Below are 19,992 nucleotides of genomic sequence, written 5' to 3' on the forward strand. Positions count from 1 at the left end.
AAGTGCTCGGGCGCAGGCAGGATTCCGTACTGTGCAGTCCGGGGACGAGCCACCTGAGCCTAGTGCTCAGTAGGAACGTCTCCGGAACTGGAACGACGTCTGTGTCTGTGAGTAGTTGTTGCGTCAATTTGTTACGATGGAGACTGCATGTTTAGCTGAAACTGGAATGGAGTTGATTTACGGATGTGAGGAGGTTTCGGGGATACGAGATACTTGGGCGATGTGTCGGCTGTGTGCGCTTGCAATCTGCCATCGCGTGTTTGTCTTTCGCGCAGTATCTCCATTGTCTTGGTCCTGCTGACTGAAACCAGTGGTGAGTTTGTTTTGAATTTCGCAATTGGAGTTAGCTTCGCGCTGGACGGGAATCCCAGCGAGTGCACCTTCTCGGAGATTGGATCGGCGCGTGGGTGCTGGATTTGGAACCGCTGATTTTGCCCCAGCAATGAGCGCAGGTACCGGAGTGTACCGAGTACGCGGTCCGCGAACTCATCCGAGCCAAAGCACCGCACCAACAGCACGGTCTCTCGCTCGATCTACATGCGCACACGTAGGTCGCTCAAGTTCGGCAGATCCTGTCCTCGCAGACTGGCTGGAAGCGAGATGTCGCTGGCGGCGTCGGCTCCGTTCGCAGTGTTCAGCGCCAGAATGTCGGTCGTGGTGAACGTGGCCACGGGGATGGAGCGGACAACGCCGTCCGGACCTTGCTCCAGCGGGCTCCGTTGCAAATGTCGGCCAGTGAAGCAGGTATGCGCACGTGCAGCGGCGAAGTAACAACCCAGATGGCGAGTTGAATGACGTAACCGGGTTAGCCGTAGCCGGCGTAACCGGCGCCTCCACCCAACATGATCACGGCCGTGGACGCCAGCGTCGCGGACGTCGCGCGCGGCGACACGCGCCTTGGTGTGGCGGGAGCGCTGCGCGAGGTCGACCCGGTGGCCATGGAGCTTGTCAACGTGCTTGAGGAAGTGGCGCCCCGGCGATTGACGTGGTGGTCGTGCTTGACGGTGCGGCGGACGTGCCAGAAGGCGCTGACGTGGCACAGGCGCTGTCTGACGTCACTGGTGGTTCGTCACCACCCGGTGAAGCCTGCCCCATGGCGGTTGACGCTTGTCCGGTGGGCGCGGCGCCTGTGTGTGGCCCCCCCCAGCCGCTCGTGGAGGTGCCGGAGGATGTGGTTGACCCGACGCGGCGTCAGGCATGCACAGACGGGCTTGAATGCGTGAGCGCGCGCTTAGAGGCAGCACGAACTGTTGGCTGCCATTGTTTCGATTTGGAAAGTGATGTGGAACGATACTCGAAAGACGAGGCAAAAGCCAATGAGGTTGAGACGAGGCGGTCGCTGATATTCGTGGGTTATTGGCACTTGGATCCAACTCAGCGAATGGTCTCTTTGGATCAAGTACAAATAAGGGACGTTTGTGATGAAGTTGGTCCAAATTATTTGGTCTCAACCCATCAACGATTGTCGATGAAACATAGGCCGTATTTGGCACTTTGTATGTAATCGTAGGAAATATCGCGGCCAAATCGACAAAAATGTGAGTGATAGCACAAATGAACATATATAAATTTGTATACACTCACAAAGGCGAATGAATGGCGCGTGCTTCGTAGGCGACACATGCGACGCGCTAGGATTGGTACCAAATAATTCACGCCGTCAAGTCGATGTCTCCTCCGTCATGAAGACCCGCAGCACGACCGATCAAGTTAAGGGGAACCTGTCTTCGAGCACACCTAGCCTGCCGCTGTACACCTCTAAGCGCGGCTCGCCTCCACCCACCACTGAGCCCAGCTTGGACTCAAGCGCCTCGAGCAGCACCGAGTCCAGCTCGACCTCGAACGTTACCGCCCAGCTTGGCCTCGAGCACCACCAAGTCCAGCTTGGCCTCGAGTGCCACCACGTCCAGCTTGGCCTCGAGCGCCATCATGGCCCCGGTTTTCATTGAGTCTGTCTCGCCTCGTACTCTACTACCGAGCAGTCCATCTTCAGCGCCTTCGACGCGCAACGGTGACGTTTTCCCTTCATCCACCAGCCTGGTGGTGTCCCCCTCCCCCCCAATCGGCCAGCTCAACGTCAACTTGGGCTGCTGCGCAAAAGGGGAGTGACAAAAGAGAAGTCACTGTGCAAGATGTAAGGGATGCGTGTGTGTCTTCCAAAACACAGCGCGCGTATCGAGGTTGTTTGGCGGTTATATCTCGGCGGATTCGATCAACTAAAGGCGACAAGGCACCGATGTATTTTACAAGCACTAGTCAGCTCGACCTCACATATTTTACGCCGAGTGAGTTTGAGGAGTTCCTGTTGGAGAAGCGCAAAAGTGTCAGTGTGGGGACGCTAAGTGGGTATCGCAGCGCAATGAAGGATCTCTATCGGCGTCGAGAAATACCTCTTCCTGCAGCTTACGAGAAGGGAATGTCTACATTCTTTTCAGGATTGAAACGCATGGAGGCCTCAAAGCTACATTCGGGGTCGCCAAAAGAGTCCGGTAAAGACCCGATACCATTCTCTTTGTACCGGAAGCTGTGCCGCTCTACACTTGCTCGACAAGACGGTGGCTTTGCCCACATGTTTCTCACTACCCAATGGAACTTGATGTGCCGATCGAAATCCGTGCAAACACTTTGCACCGAGCACATGAGCTTCTATGGCGACAGTGTTGGGTGCATCATGTACAAGTCGAAAATGAATCAGGGGGGCAGTGGCCCTAAAGATCCCCGTCACATGTATGCAAATCCGCTTAGCCCGGAAACATGCTGGATAACGTCTTTGGCTCTCTATTTAGCATGCAGACCAATACAGTCGACAGGGCTTTTGTTTCCTGGGTCAGAGCAGAAAGCTAGAATTGGTGGCAGTCTCCGCAAACTTGTTTCCGAGCTCAAGCAGCAGACTCATTATGGGACACATTCAATTCGAAAAGGTGTGGCGACCTTTGCTTGCAGTGGTTCTAATGGTGGGCTGTCCATCGCTAGCGTTTGCTTACGTGTAGGATGGTCGCTTGGAGGTGTCCAAGATCGCTACATTAGATATGAAGCTGCAGGAGACCAGGTTTTGGGGTGAGTTGTAGCAGGTCTTCCATTAAACCGCCCAGCATTTGCGGTCCTGCCGCCGCACTTTAAAGATAACGAGGATCCTACTCTGCGCTCGTGTGTTCAAGAGATGTAACCATCACTACGCAAAGTCAGCGGGCTCAGTAACATTCTTAGGTTGTGCATTGCTTCTTTGGTAAAGTATTCAGCGTTTCTGCGTAAGGCACTATCACAATCACACCCACTGTTATTTACCTCTCTGTTTCGGAACGAAGCAATGTTGAGTGAGCTGTCGAGGATGTTGGCGGCTGGTGATAAAGCGTGGATGACTCCTACCGGAATTCCACCCATGTGGATATTTACAAGCAGCTTCAAGGAGTCCAACAATCTATTGACAATCTACCACCGGTTCTTATTGATGGCATGAGTGAATTAATAAAGAGCAAGGGGGTTGCGGCAGGCAACATAACTCGAGCTATTTTAGAAAGCACTATCGAAAGCGCACTGGAACGTGCCGGCCTCGCTCGTGCCCAAGCAGAGGCAACTCAAATATCATCACCAGAATCAAGATCGAGTACGGAACATTATTACAACGGCAAGTTCTACATGCTTCCCGAAACTTTTGAGTTCCCCAAGGTTGGGGTGTACGGTGCGTGGTAGTTTAGGTGGTTTGGCGACAAGACAAAAGGCTACCCACCGTTGAAGCGAGTCGGCACGCATGATCTACCTCGTGAACAAATGCGAAAAACATTTTCGGACTGGGCCAACCTAGTAAAACGGATTGCTGTGTTGGCAACAGAGGCTGGCTACGAAACTAGATTAGACATGACTCAAGAGCAGGCACAAAAACTATCTAGGGTAGGAATGGAGAACTTGTCTCTCCTAGCTTCGACTCGCAAGCGCAGAGTATCCGAGCTATCCCTCGGAACCACACTCCGCGTAGCACGTCAAGCAGCCTCTAAGCGCTCGCGGAGCTTGCTATGTTTGGATAATACTCAGTGTATCTCCACCAATAATAAGAGAGACGTTGTTGCCCGCGAGAATTCCTACGTTTTTCCTAGATAAGTGAATGTAAGTGACCCCCTCGGTCCCAGAATCGAGTGATTTGAGACATTACAAGTACGTTTGGAAACTGGATCGATAGTGTGCGACAAAGTGTGCACCAGCAGGGTGGCCTCCCTGTTAGGTCTCCGGATCACAGAACTGAGCAGCGAGGTGGTGAGCTTGCGCGCGAGTGCTGCAGGCACGCTGTTGTGATGCGGCGGCGTTCTGGAAGCCCACATGATATGTGGTGTCTGTGCGTACAACCTTGGATCCCAGAGTTTGATGGCGATCCCAGAGTATGATAGTGTGATGAAGACATTGTACTCTGGGTAAACCAGCGAGGTTGCTATGGAGCCACGGCGTCCTGGGAGCGTATTTGATGTGCTGGAGTGTCTGCAAGTACTTTCGGATCCCAGGGTTGTTTTAGCAAGGTCGCCTGGATCTCAGATTCCAGTATATGCATGAACTCACTTCGACGGATTCCAGATCAGCTTGGTCGATCCCAGAGTAACGCGGTGATCCCAGTATTGTCGCACACACCCCAGTGTGGACCCTCAGATCTTAGAGTGCGGTGTGGGTCTGAACATGGCTTGGCAGATCCCAGATCAACGTGGTTGATCCCAGTACCGGATGGGTGATCCCAGCTGTGAGTGCCCGATCCCAGATCGCGATGCACCTATGTGACATGAATTGGGTCGGCGTCGCGGGTCCCAGTGTCAAAGGTCGATCCCAGGGAGCGATTACCGAGTTCCAGGTCTCGTGGTGTGGGCCACTCCAACTTGGTGGATATTTCGTGTGAATGATATCTTTGCCGAAGGAACGGTCGGCGCAATCAATCCCAGTCGAAGGGCCAATGTGAGTATAACTCAGGTGAGGCGCACCCGGCAAGATTTGACGACCTCACTACGGCCAGCCTATCAGGTCGCCGGATCTGTGTGGCAGCGCTTAGCGCCTAACTCAGGTCCTGAATTTTGACCAATCCTGGGATGATGAGACGCTCGTCAGGGTGAGACGCCTAGGTTACCCCGGCTATCGGCCAATCCCGGGATGGGTTGAACATTACTTTTGACCAATCCCGGGATTGATGGGAAGAACCAGGATAGGATGATCAGTCAGTCACTTCGTTTTGTAGCTATTTGATGCGGAACGGCGCCCTGGCGCCGGTAGGTATCCATTTGCATGGGCTAATTATAATCAGAGTTCGATTTGCCCCAAAGGACGTAAGAGAGTGCTGCGGATTCGGTAAATGCTCAAACGGTACAAGGACCAAGCGCGCGCCGGTAAATACCCACTCCAAATAAATTCAAGTTCGTCAATTGAGTTATTTTCGCGTTTATATCGTTATTGGCTTGGTTGACGTGCGCCCCCACTCATCGGTTGACTGGCTTCGGTTGGGCTGCCGGTGGTGCTTCATATTTCGGGTCGAAGGTGATCGGTTCTGAGGTTTCGGCAGAGCAGTGCCTCGTGATAGTGGTTCGCGATCGTTGGTGGGAAATCCGTGTGGCTCGGATCCCAGGATAGTGACTCCTGGGTCCACCTTTTTTTTTCGCCTAAGTCGGCGTGGTGTGCGGGTGCCCCCAGAGTGCAGACACAGAGCTCTGGGATTGGCACACCCATCCCGGGTCAACCTTATCTGGCTCCTTCAGATCAAGGAGCAAATGCAGATCCCGTCCGCGGTTCCCCGTCTAAACCGCCCGGAGGAAGTGGGGTGACTGAATCGACTCAAAACCGGGGTCGCGGGGAAGTGGAGGCTGTTAAGACCCGAGTCCAGGGTCTGAGAAGAAGTGGACAAGAGTTTGTGTGGAGAGTGAAGTTTGTATATTTAAAGGGGAAACCCGAGGATATTTCGGGTTCGAGCGGGTACGTGCAAACTGGGATCTACTGGGCCAGGGCCAAGCTTCGCTCAAGTGGATTTGGAGACTTCTGGGATCAAGCAGCAACTGGTGTGGCCGACCCACGTTTGGGCCCACACTGTAGCTCCCGTCAAGAACCACCCAAGGGATTACAAGCGAGGGAACCACACGTCCTCCCGACGCAGTCCGAGCGTCGAGTGATTCTGAAATCGCGCACTCAGGTTCTGGAATTCCTGGGGTTTTAACCTGGAATTCTAGGATCCGAGTTTTTGATTTCTGGGAGGCGCGTCACCACACCTTGATGTAGGCGACACAGCGAAGCTGGGAACTACTATCCCAGATTATATTCGCCACACGGATACGACTAGCAACCCCAGAAATCACTATCCCAGGTGTTGCTCAGCCAAAACCTCCGAGCGGAGCACCTTCCGCCCGAAAATATGAAGCACCACCATGAAACCAGCCAACCAGCAAGCAAAACCAGTAAAACCAATGTCCCGCGAGTGGAGATACAACAACGAAGGCAAACCGGGCCGAAACACGAAAAGGCTTGGTTGTTGAACTTGAATTTATTTGGAGTTAGCTGAGCCTGACCGTAGAACACTCGTATCGACTCCACTTGGCCTTCCGCGCGCCGCCGGGGGTAGGGGCTTGGTCCCTCTGAAGCAGCACGACCGTCGGCGCAAAACGAATTCCGCAGCGTGCGGTCTTCGGAGCAAAACCAACTCTGATTGACTATCGTGTACATGCAGATACATCGAGCCTACCAAGTAAGGGTGCAAACATCCCCTGGGTACACCTTGAACAAGGGAAAACACCCACTGAGCTACCGGCTTGGCGGCGCCCGTGAAAAGTGCTGGCGACGTACAGCCAAACGGCCGGTCTACGACCTGTACGTTCAACGGGTGGTATCGATGCTTCAGCTCCCACTTAAGCTCCCGGACCCCCCCCCCCCCACACACACACACACACGATTGTACTTGAAATAAGTAAGAGGTCAGGTTTGTGTGGCAATACACAAGCCAAGTTCGCCAAGCAGTATTTGATTTTCCAGGCATGGACAAGGGCGTGCGGCAGTACAAGGCGGCCATCAAGCTGTGCGCGCACAAGCGCGTGGCCCAGCTGGACATCGTGTAGGTGCTCAAGGCGCACTGCCTGGAGCGCGCGGGCAGTGTGGAAGAGGCGCCGGACATCTGCCGCCGAGTGCAGCTCAAGAAGCCGACGGACGACACGCTGCTCAACACCATGAACCTGGTCTTCAAGCTGGTCGGCAGCGAGCACGAGATGCTGCCCTCGTACGAGCACGCGTGCGCCGTGAGCTCCCCACCCGACGAGGGGCTGTTCCAGTCGCTGTTCGTGGCCTACGCGCGCCGCGGGACCTTTCTCAAGCAGCAGCAAATGGCGCTCAAGATGTTCAAGGCTTTTGGTAACACCAAGTACGTGTGCTGGGCGGCGCTCAGCATGATGCTGCAGGTGGAGCACGGCGACGCGGCGGCACGCCCGCGCGCATGCTGGCACTGGCCGAGAAGATGCCGCTCAAGACGCTGCGTGAGACCGGCGCGGACGACGGCGAGGCGCTGCAGCTCACAGTGCTTATTATGCAGCTGCAGGACAACCACCAGGGCGCGCCTGGCACTTTCGACGAGTTCGTCAAGGTCAATGACGACTGCAAGACGAGCAAGAAGGAGAAGCCGCCGCTGGGCCGCGACGCCGAAGGTGAGGGGGCCTACGACGAGGAGATCGAGCTCGGACCTATGCAGGCCATAAATATTGACTGCTCGTCAATTGTTTGTGTTGGGGATTTCCATGCTCATCCGCAATGAGCACGACCAAGCTGAAGACTGCCATTGCAACAGAGTGTAAACTCTCTGTTGCTGAGTACCATGCGCGGTAGCGCGAGGTGCGCCGCTACCACGGGGACAGACAACACAGTGTCTGTGTACGATTCTTCGATGTCGACCGCGTCTGTGCGTCGACATCTCTAAGCGAATTCCTGTTGCTTACCGTGATCGGGTAAGCAAGCGCCAAAGCACTTCGAGTCTGTAACGGGGTTACACGTACAAGTGGCTGCAAGCCACTTGTGAATTTAACAGATAGGTTATCTGTTAAAAGTTTTGGATGCTTCCTCACCTTGGTGTAAGACACACCAATGGATACATTGAAGTGGACCACCACAATGAGTGGTCCACACATACCCAAAGATCCTATTGGTAGAAAGCAGCATCTTTCTACCAATCAGAGACATGCATATTAGCGGGGCTCTGACAGCCAGCCGCTGTCAACCCCTATCATAGATGAAAAACAGTTTTAGCAGATTTAGGAGGAAGATCAATTTACAAGCAATACAGTTCTCATTTTACCTAATCTAAGTCACTTGGAATCCCTTCTTATTTAACTTATATTTGTGTATTCAAATCTAATTAACTCAAGTAATTATTAAGTACTTACGCTTCCTCATACACGTTGCGCAACGTGTAAGCTAAAGTAGTGAGTCAAATTAGACCCACTACACCTGGTAGCACTTTCTAGTCCGTCCAACGACCGACTGCTTGACGTTCGTACGCGGTGTACGAACGCGGAGCCGAGAACCACATGAGCACGGAGGTGCCCATGGAGAGCTCCAATACGCCTGCAACGCATGTTGCACGCGCAGACTGCCCCCACCTATCTGACCCAGAGTGGGAAGCCCTCCAACGACTGTCAACAGTCATTGGAGAAGCGTTGATAGCTACGATGCTGCGTACGCTATCGCCGATGGAGCAACAAGGTGTTGCTATGGGGTTCATCATGAAGGAGCAGCGTGGTGCTGCTTCCTCAGTGACGGCGTCGTCAGGGACGACACCGCGTGCTCAACCATTAGAGTTGAGCGTAAGCAATTACGTGGGAAGAGAGGACGAGCCTCTCCTCCGATGGCTTGTCGAACTCGACACAGCCATAGCGGCTCGACGCATCGTCGACCCGCTGTCGAAGGTCGCGTTCGCCATGTCCTGCCTTGGCGGACGCGCAAGGAGTTGGGCGTATGGACGCCGACTCTCCGATCCTACGTGCTTCAGCACGTACGAAGTGTTCAAAGAGGAGCTCAAACAAGCGTTTGAGCCCCCGCAAAACGAGTTCCGGTCGAGGGCGGAGTTCCTCGACCTTCAGCAGGGTAAGCATGACGTCCATGCTTACGCGCAGCGCGCGCGATATTTGGTATCAAATATCGTGACTAACCCGATTGACGAGGCGACCAAGGTCGTCACGTTCATGAAAGGACTTAGAGATGGGCCTGTGAAGACCTATCTCTTCCGAGCGTACCCGAGTACTCTCGAAGCTGCAATCACCCTTGCCATGCAAGAAGAGTTTAGCCTGCGGCAGACTAAACTGCATGTGAACGTGCCGAGGCCGCAACCGCGCCCGGTAGCGAGGCCGGGAGGTCCGGAACCAATGGACGTCTCGAACGCAACAACAGCTGGTTACCAGCAGCAGGGAGGTAACGTGCGATGCTTCCGTTCCGGAAGTGGCCTACGCGCGCCGCGGGACCTTTCTCAAGCAGCAGCAAATGGCGCTCAAGATGTTCAAGGCTTTTGGTAACACCAAGTACGTGTGCTGGGCAGCGCTCAGCATGATGCTGTAGGTGGATCACGGCGACGCGGCGGCACGCCCGCGCGCATGCTGGCACTGGCCGAGAAGATGCCGCTCAAGACGCTGCGTAAGACCGGCGCGGACGACGGCGAGGCGCTGCAGCTCACAGTGCTTATTATGCAGCTGCAGGACAACCACCAGGGCGCGCCTGGCGCTTTCGACGAGTTCGTCAAGGTCAATGACGACTGCAAGACGAGCAAGAAGGAGAAGCCGCCGCTGGGCCGCGACGCCGAAGGTGAGGGGGCCTACGACGAGGAGATCGAGCTCGGACCTATGCAGGCCATCGACAGACTGTCGCTGGAAGCCACGCTGGCCAAGAAGGTGCACAACTGGCCGCGCTGTGCGGCGGTGAACCGCAAGCTCCTAGAGGAGTACGACGCCGATGACTAGACCTTCCTGTAGGAATACATCGCGGCGCGGTTCGAGAAGAAGGCGGATGGTACTCCAGCAGAGCTACTGACTCTTGGAGAAGAGATCACGGCGTTTTTGAACGAGCTGCAGACCCGTTCGGGCAACGAGCGCATCCGAGGCCCTGCGCTATCGATGATTCATGTCAGCAACGAGATCTTGAACCACCTGCAGACGGGAGAAACGACTGCCTCGCAGGTGGAGGCCACGCTGCAAGCGCTCATCGTCGCCTACGCGGATCGATTCTACGCGAAAGCGTGCTGCACTGACCTGAAGCAGTACATCACCCTCTACCGGAAGGATCCCTCACCATTTCAGGCGCTAGAGAGCTGCGTTTTACTGTCAGTACGTTCCCACTTGTAGAAAACGCGCGTTCGGATGGTACACTAGTCGCCACCGTACCAATCCATTTTCGCGCAAGTCGGCTCAGATTGGGGTAATTGCCGGCGTTGACACGCCACCACTCGAAGGGATTAGTTGAACTCTTCACCGTGGTAACAGCCCCCAGGTAGCGTGTAAACTCCTGATCGCAATCTTCATCCAACTTTGTGGCACGAAGAGGAACAACGTCGGGACCAAAAATGTGATCATGCATGTAGCCCTTTGCTTGAACAGGGGCTGCCATGGGACTATCGCATTCTTCATGTGGCGACACTTCTTGAGCCAATTCAACCATTGCTTCAACGATATCTTTGCATGCTTTTGGAGTGTCGGTGGGATTCAAATGGGGCATTCGCTTCGCCACACGTGGGTCCAAGAAAGCGATCCATTTGAGCTCGTTCTCCTCCAGGGCCTTAAAACGCTTGTCAAAAAGCGTCAGCATTGCCTTGCGGCACTCGTTAATCATAAAGGTTGTTTCAAAGACATAGGCCTCGTCGCCGGTTTCAGCAGCGAGTTCATCAAAAAGATCAGCCCGTTCCAAATGCTTCCGAATGCCTGTGAGAACAGGTAGTACAAGCGGGGTGGTGGGATAAATTTGACCACTTAGAGTGTCCGAGGCGATAGCGAAGGGTCCCAGAAGCGTCTGTAGGCACTTAATAGAAAGCCACTCTTCAGGTTTCGGACGTCGTAGCTTGTTTTCCATGTCCTTGAATTCCTTCCGTCCTTCGAGTTGCTTAAGGTGCGCGAAAAACTTCATCAGAGGAGCCCCCAGAGCTATCAGTTGTTCCAGCATTTTCCAGCAGCTATTCCACCTTGTAGGACAGTCAACGATGGGGCTCAAAACGTTTTCGGGTGTGATGTTGAAGTGCTGCATCTGAATTGCGCCAAGACGATTGTTGCCCTTTGATGATTTTTTGAAGTACACTGCCAACGTACGGAAATTCTGCACAATTGTGCGCAAGGAATCCATTTCGTTGGGGTGGAGACCAGCGATTGTGCTCTCAAGAAACCCTTCCATTTCATCAATTGCAAGCTCTTGAAGGTCTTCAATTTCAGCGCGCTCTTCTTGCGATAGTGTGGCCTCCTCCTCATGTTCAGGAACAAGTGTGCTGATTTCAGCAGCAACATCTTCAGCCCACTTAGGTATCACATTGCCACTGATCCTCTTGGATTTCTTGATCAAAGCGCCAGCTACAACAAGATGAAGGCTGTGTGCAATGCAAGCCATGTGCTCAATATTCAGCTTGTTGCTCGCGGCGACCATGTTAGCTCCACTATCACGCAGAAGCTTCACACAAAAGCTCTTGGGGAGTGACCATTCCTCCAAAATCCGAGTGATCATAGCCGAAATAGTGGTGCCGTCATGAATTCCGGGGAACACCCGGACCTCCAGTGTCCAATTCTTAGGGGTAAATTCTTCATCGACGTAGTGATTTGTCAGTGAAATGTAGCTCTTCGCCGTTCGCGCCGTCCATATATCGCACGTGATCGAGTAGTACAGGCAGCCACTGGTGATGCATTTCCTCACCCGTCTGCGGTATTCTTCTGCCAGTGCAATAATCTCTTGTCTCAATTTTGCGCGCTTTGGGACAGACAAACGCACGCCGCCCAAGTGCACCGTGATGAACTCAACAAACGCGATAAAGACAGCGTCCTCTACCATTGCCATGGGCCGGAAGTGACGAGCAACCCATTCAGCGAGAAGCTCGTTAACGCGCTTCTGTTCCTTGGTCGTAATTGTGTGGAGTGGGCGTTTTGTACCAGGATTTGCCACAGCATCAAATGAATTAGCGAGATAGCGAATAACAGGTCCTCCTTCACCACTTGTTGTTCTCTTTGGGCAATATACGCTGCCAGCTCACTCGGGTGATAAGCGTCCATATGCTGTGGAACCTTGAACTTCTCGACACGAAATTTGAATGTGGCATTACACAGCAGGCAATATGCCAAGTCCGCGTGATCGTTGGTAAGATCTTTGCGAGAGATCTCCCAGCACTCATCTTTTCGGACAAGACGGACAAAGTGCCACACTTCTTTTCGTTTCTGACGCTTCAGCACGTACAACATCATCCCCGTGTCAGCTTCCACCTGCCTTTGCAACGCCTTGACGTCGATGGCAGCGGATTCACCCTCAGTTGCAGCTACATACCGAGATCTTGGAGGCTGTGGCGATGATGGCCGCTGTTGTGGTAGCACTTGTTGATTGAGGTGCAGGAGCTGGAGCTGTTGGAGCTGGAGCTGAAGCTAGAGCGGTTGGAGCTGGAGCTGAGGCTTGAGCTGTTGGAGCTGGAGCTGAAGCTGTTGCTGTTGCTGTTGACGTTGAAGCTGCTGTTGTTGAATTTGTTGCTGCACATGTTTCTGATTTATTGAGGACGGCGTCAGATGAGGAACCAGGGCATGCCGAGGATTCGGATACTCGGGAGTGCGATAGCCTCTTGCATGCGCTTGGTGGTGGGCGTCCATGGTGGCAGGATGCCGACGGTAACCTCACTGCAGGGATTTCTCCCAGGAAGAGACTGAGCTGCTGCTGGCAATGTGCGGGTGCCTTCAAGCTCAACTGCACTAGCAATCCCGTCTCAATGGCGGAGACAATGATGCAGCCCAGCACAGCTGCGACCAGAAGGCCTTCGCGTCGACGACTTCTTTGTATCCCGCGATGGGAGACCTGGGTGCGATATGGCGGGTCTGAAATCGCTGAGCTATCTATTTGGCGACCTATAAAGCTTCACGTGACCGCGCACGTTCTGCTAGAAATGTCCCGGTGTCCCTAAAGATACGCGTGGAGCCCGGCGATGATAGCGACTTCTGGGAGGAGCACGAGATGCTCAAATGGGGCTGGCGAACCGCGGCTTCTTCGAGGAGTGCTTGGGGCCCGTCAAGGAAAGGGGTTTCTTCGAGGAGAGCGTGGGAGGCGGCAAGGAGAGCGACTTCAACGAGAAGCGCAAGAAGCTCAAAGGTGGTGCCGCAAAGCTTTCTTAAAGTTTGTATGCTCTAGTATACGTCATGAAAGGTCTCCAACGGGAGGTTAACGGAGGTTCTAGTTTAGAAGTTGTATTGCTAAACCTCCGGGAGCAGGGGTAAACGGGAGCGTGTGTACGTTCGCGCTCTGTACGTCCCCAGCACTACCCGTGAATGCGCCTCGTCGCTTTGGAAGCCTTCCATTGGCCTGTTTGGGTCAGTCATCACTTGATTACACTCATTATTCTTGGGTACAAATCAGTGGTAATTCGATTACGCCAGGATCTTGTGGCCGGGATTGGCCGGACTTGGTCTGTCATCACTTGATTACACTGATTACTCTGGGTACAAATCAGGTGTAATCCGGATGACGCCCAAATCCTGTGGCTCCCGTTGGCCCAGATCCATAGGCGACTGGTCAGGCCGAATCTTGTGTGCCAGACACCAGGCGCCGAAAAGCCACATCGAGGCGACCCTCCAGAGCGACCCAACCGCCAACTTCAAAGAGCAACTAACGCAGATCCCAGACCGTCAATGTAGCCATCCCCATGTAGCCACTTCATATCTCAGACCACGAAGTCCCATCCCAGGTCCTGCAGGCACGCCTCAGACTCTCAGTCACGACTTTCACCAATCTCAGTTGAACTTCCCACACTCTATGTTCACATCCTAGACCGGGGTCGTATTTCAGGACTTGAAGTCACTTGGTTGCTCAAGTCTCAGATCTCAGACCTGAGATCTAAAAGTTTGGAATACCGGCAGATCTGGGATCTGAACGTTATGTCAAAAGTCTGAGACTCTGGGATTTGGAGTTCAGTCTGGGGTTTGTCTGTGCATCAGACGGTGAGATGTTCAGTATGGGGTCTGGGAAGAGAGCGTGGCGTGTGGCGTCCGATTTCACCTCGGCTCTGGGGTGCCACAGCTGGGATATGGAATCAGTACCGTAATTTTGCCCCAAGCTCAGATTCTGGGCCCGGGAGTCTCAGAACCCGAACCAAAGCTGAGAGTCGGCAATTGTGAGCACAATCGGGAATCTGGATTTGGAGTCTGAGGTGACAGATCCAAAAGGTCAAAGCTCAGATCTCTGTCCAGGGCTAGATTCAAGGCCTGGAACCCCAGATATGTGGCCTCTAGAGCGAATCCCAGACCTCAGCCCCCAGACTAAATTCAAATCTCAGACCTGGGGTCCGGGGTCGCTGCATCTTGACGTCCACAGAGCCTAATTTCCAGATCGAGCCAGACCAACTTGAAGTCTGTACAAAGACTAGACTTGGGTCAACAAATATCCATGTTTCAGGTGCCATGTGGCCGGTACGTGGCAGGGTGTGGGGTTCTGACTGATGGGTCGTGTTGGCTGGGACCTCGTCACATGAAGCATTAAGGGCGGATCACCTTGATATACTCGAAGCACTTAAAAATGTGGAGTGTGTTTCGCAGTTGAAGCGATGAGCTTCAAGGCTGATCGGTGCGAACAAAGACCTCGATAATTACGGAAATGACCTAGCCGCTTTCCCCCTCGCAGATAATATTTAACGTTAAAACATCAAGTGCATTCATAGCTATTAACTCATTTTAGCTACAAAACAACTCTACCCACGACTCCTTTGTGTCCCACACTCGATAACCTTCGGGTACTTCTCATGTAACCCCGTTACGAACCCTGTTGTACTCCGTCTAATTAATTAAATTGTAGGCATGTTATCTTGCCCGGCTGTTGAGCAAGTCGTATAGCTACGCTGCGTCCGTCCGTCTTGCTGTAGACGTCCGCGTTGACACCCTCTGGCCGACAGCAATATGTATTGCTGCGCCCGACCGCCCGTGTACGCGTACGATCGTGTTTTATTACGTTCTTTCTCGTTCAAATAGAAAAGCTTGCACCTGTCTACGGCTAATGTTCACTACTCGTAGCAAACACTAACCAACCTCGTTTCTCGCCTCGTTCTCACAAGGAGGTAACCCGCCTCAGTGCATGTGACCCGCCTCGCTTCCGTCAATGCCTCACCAAGACTCACGGTCTCGCGCGTGTCCGAATCGTCGCGCCGTCCTCAGCACCCACGCGCAGCGCACGCTCGACACGACCGACCTCAGTATCCGTCAATGCCGGCTACCGCCCTGCCCGCCGTCAAAGACCCGACTCGCCGTCCGTCCTGCCCGTTCGACCCAGTCCCCGTGGCGTTTCCGCCACCCGTCCGTCAGGGAGCTGTCGCTCCTGTTGTACAGCGCGTCCGTAGACTCGCCGTTCGCTTCACTGCGTGCTCGTCCGCCGCCTGCGTTCGAGCCCGCAAATCTCACAGCGTGCCCGTCCGCCGTTTGCGTTCGAGCCCGCCAATCTTATAATGAGCGGTCCTTGCCCGCTGCCCGCCTGCTCAGATCTCGCCACGTCGAGCTTCGCTGTTGACTCGACGTTGCAGTAGCGGTCGGTAGCACGCGCGTGCTGCCGATCGTCCTACACTTCGCCACCACGCTCTCACATTGGCGGACCTCCGCCGTCATCATGCTAGTCTCCGTGCATGCCTCGTGCTGCGTGTCACTGCCAGGTCGTCGTCCCTCGCGGACGCCTGTGTCCGTCGACTGCCACTCGCCGTCGCCTGCTGAAAATGGGTCCACTCGTCGGGCCCGTACTTTACAAAATAATATCGAATATATATACGCGCTAAATTACTCCGCTCACGCCCTGCCGAAAAATTTCAGGCAAGAAGTAGCATCCTCCAATTAGCACAGAAAGTACATAGTTCTAACCTCCTTGGTAATGTTTCGGCAGGGGTGTGTCCGGAGTCCGGAGTAGTGTTGGCTATCGATATTCATTGTTAATATCGACTTTATTGCCAGTGGACCTCTTCAGCAAACTTGGAACCTGAAACCTGAAAGAAAAGTTCCAAGAAAAGATGTTTCCAGAGCGCTTAAGGGAAATTTAGCTGTAACCGGTTTCCTACATGCCTTTCTTGCTCCCCGCAGCGCCAACGTGCCCACGTCCGAGCGTGTGCTGCCTGTGCCCGCGCCGCTGTCCGAGCAGCTGGTCGAGCTGCTGCCGGTGCCCACATCCGTGCTGCTCGCATCTACGTTAGAGATGCTGTCCGAGTCTGTGTCTGAGCTGCTGCCCACGTCCAACTTCGGGCGTGCGTCGCCGCGCGCAAATTTCGGATCATGCTCGTGAACAACTGCTGATCACCCACGAGTCGCTGCCCGAGACCAAGTCTGAGCTATTGGCTGTGATCAAGTAGCTGACCGTGCCGTGCTGGTTGCGTCCTAACAGCTGGTGCTGCTCACGTCCGGCTCAGTGGTCATGTTCGATGTGGTATAACGCTGGGATCGAACTTCAGGACACTCGCTTGGACCCGGTAACACTCTGATCACCAAACAACGTACATATTACTCGAATTGAGCGTGCATGACAGAAAACCACGAGTTATTCTAACTTATTGTGCTGTTAAAATACTTTATACATGAGAGACAAAGCGTTGGTTATGTTATTGCTGCTGGAAGGATTAGTTCCTCCCAAACCTCTCTGCAGTCGAGGGGTGGGCTTATTGTGGGGAGTTTACGCAGGGGAATCAGAGATCACGTTGAACCTGCGGGTCGAAAAATGGTGGTAAAGGCACTGGGCAAAGATGATATTGTCTTCACGATTATTTTTCTACGGTTCGATGAGGGATCTATGGTTATCTATGACGGTGTTAGCGCGGGCCGTTTGTCCGCACTTTTCGCAGGCTAGAATGGTAGCGGACACCGTGTTGCCACCGATACGGTTAGTCGTTCTCCTCTTCCTGTGTGCGCACGGCGCTACGTTGGATACAACCACAAATCGTTTTGCAATCGGCCCGTCGGCGGTATCAGGCATCGTACGAGAACTGGTGGTCATTATTGTCGAGAGATGCGGGCAAATGGCCAGGCCGTGTCGGGGACAGCAGAGTATTCGAGACCGCGGTAAACAAAAAGATGCTTAGCCACCATTTGGAGTTATCGAGATAATCGCGTTCAATGTTGACCAATCAAAATTCGTACATTACCGGACATCAAAAAATTAAAAGTTAAAACACTCGTAGAAAGACAAAAACAACTCTAATTCGATTGACGAGCGTTCCGACAATATACAATACGCTAAAATTGAAAAAAATATTGAGGTCACACGCCCCAAATAAAGTCCCGGATTTCGGGGGTCCGGAAATGGAGATATTGTTTTTCGACCGATGTAACTCCACGAGTTCTAAACATTTTATAACGATCAGTAGCTTAAAAGAAGCACAAGACCGAGTTCTTTCGATTCATGCGGTTAAATCGCGATTCGTACTGAGGTTCGTAAGCCTTTTTTTGTTTGACGCTGTCTCATTTCTAACCAGTGCATTAGGGCTCACATTTTCTAGTGTATCCGCGAAGTCGGGCCTTGTGTCAATACCAACTAGAGAAGACACTCTCGCGAGTGTACCCTGCTTTCTGCTAGGTGATTCTGGCTATCAGAACACCAATTTTCTGGTTACGACTTTTGGGCTGTCAGAGTTGCAGAATTAGTTTGTTAAAAGCTGATCAAACCGCTTTGTCATGCTAGTTTCCGTGTGGAGTGCGCGTTTGGACAGCTGAAGTGCCGATGGCGTATCTTGCTCCGGGGAATTCTACTGGATACAAACATGGCACATGATATTTGTATTCACCCATCATTCAAATCTTCTTGATGGATAAAAATGACACGTAAGCCCTTGACAGAGCAGAAATGCGGCGAATTTTGGAAGGGTATGAGGATAAGTACCCACAACCTGAAACAGAACTTGAAGTGACAACAACAGCTGAAAAATAACGCGAAAAGCTCAAGCAATGGTATTCATATCGATGCGCGTAAATCTTACTAGTACACGAACTTAAACACTTAGTTATTTGTCATCTTTGGTCCTTAAAACATCAAGAAACTCTCTCAGCAGCGTCATGTGTTCTGAATGCTGGTGGCGACACTCCTGCTTGTCTTGTTCTTGAACGTTTTTAGCTTGAGCAAGCATGATTTCAGATCGCTCCTCCATCTCCTCTCACAACTACTGATATTTGTCTGAGCGTTTCCTTTTGCTGCTGTTTTGCCGGTGTTATAAGGACCTCTTTCCATTATACCGCTCTCCTGTTCATCTTGAAACGGCGTGTAGATGTCAGCGTGTTGGACATCGCTTTCAGCAAAACGTGTTACCGGGGGACCGTGTCAGCTTGATTAAATAGAAATGTATCGAGCTCGTCAAACACTTGCTAAGTTATGGTGGGAGTTTTAATGCGATGGTATTCTCTGCGAACGTAACAAAATACACCAAGAGACAAGTTAACATACATAACAATGTTACAAAGGCAAGCTATGCAAACCATAGCTCCCGCTTCTCCTTCTTCGACAGGTCGAATCACACCGGTTTGCCCATCCTCACTTGAATTCGGTTCGCGTTGAAGTCGCAAATGAAGCGATACATGTCCTTGAGCGCCTGCATCTTGTCCTCACTCACCTTTTGAGACCGCTGTATTCCCAAGACGATTTATTTGTATGCAGCAAATATGCGTTCGTTGAACATGCTTGTCTTCTCGTTCTTCCGGCGCCCACCCACACCATGAATGCACTGGTACGAAGATGGATTCCTCCGTCCAGTCGCGCTTATTTTGTCGCTTTGTGGTATTAGCGCTGGGCTACTTGAACCGACCTCGGCTTCGGGGCGGGCATCGACGTCTAGTTCCATGTTGTAGTGATTTTGGAGAGGGTGAAAGACGTTTGAACGGCAGCCATTCGCCCTGACAAGTTCCAGGTTTCAGCGACCCAATGAGGTCGCTGAAACGTTGTCACTAAAGCGGGGTAATATTGGATCTTTCTTTAAGATTTCAATTTAAAAAAGGTCATGCCCAAGGTATTTTCCCTGGAACCTGAAAAAGGTTACTAAAAAGTTTCAGGTTTCAGGTTCCAAGCGCTTGCTGAAGAGGGCCAATCGAGCGAATCCCTCATCGTTTTGGACGGACCAAATCTCAATTTTGATCAGAAAAACGCCGGAAAAGGGTCATGCATCGGTCTGGAAGCCAATTTTATTTCCGTACTTTCTCGGGATATATATCTGGAATAAATGCTCGGTATCCGGTCCATATCGCAACCGTTCCGGCACACCGACACTTTCCGACTGTTGGGATGCCGGTATAAAGCCAGGATGAAATCAGAAATAGTAGAGTAAACGATACATTTGGTCAATTAACATGAACAGATTGTAGGCCACGATAGGGAGCAGATACTTGGAACGTTTGTCGGTACAATACTTGATCTCCCCTCCAGCGACTCACCCTATGGCATCTCACCATCCCCATGACTGGTTTGTCTTTGCCCGATATTACAATCAATAGCCCCGCGACCACTGTGATTGGCCGACTGATTTCGGCTCATCTTTCACATTTCCTTTTTTTAATTTCGCGCGCGGCGGAGCGAAGAAGCGGTCGGACGTAGGGCACCGCAGCGAGCCCCACAGGACGCGAGCACCGTATAGCGACGACGCTGCGCTGCGCGCACGCCACAGCTGTAGTGGGTCTAACTTGACTCACTACTTTAGCTTACACGTTGCGCAACGTGTATGAGGAAGCGTAAGTACTTAGTAATTACTTAGGTTAATTATATTTGAGTACACAAATATAAGTTAACTTAGACAAGACTCCAAGTAGCTAGTTTAAGGTAAAATGAGAACTGTATTGCTTGTAAATTGAT

At 52.6% G+C, this 19,992-nt stretch overlaps 1 protein-coding gene across 1 annotated transcript; it reads left to right on the forward strand.

Annotated features, from left to right (window-relative positions):
* Positions 1-842: 842 nt before the first annotated feature.
* On the forward strand, positions 843-13,319 carry IUM83_00600 (Mitochondrial inheritance and actin cytoskeleton organization protein; the record flags this gene model as incomplete). Its single annotated transcript, XM_067924383.1, has 5 exons — positions 843-1,004; positions 7,065-7,363; positions 9,524-9,872; positions 9,954-10,304; positions 13,140-13,319. The coding sequence occupies 5 exons, from the start codon at positions 843-845 to the stop codon at positions 13,317-13,319; spliced, it is 1,341 nt and encodes a 446-aa protein (XP_067788797.1).
* Between the last annotated feature and the right edge of the window lie 6,673 nt (positions 13,320-19,992).

This window comes from Phytophthora cinnamomi (assembly GCF_018691715.1).
Source record: "Phytophthora cinnamomi strain GKB4 chromosome Unknown Contig53, whole genome shotgun sequence".
Taxonomy (NCBI): domain Eukaryota; phylum Oomycota; class Peronosporomycetes; order Peronosporales; family Peronosporaceae; genus Phytophthora; species Phytophthora cinnamomi.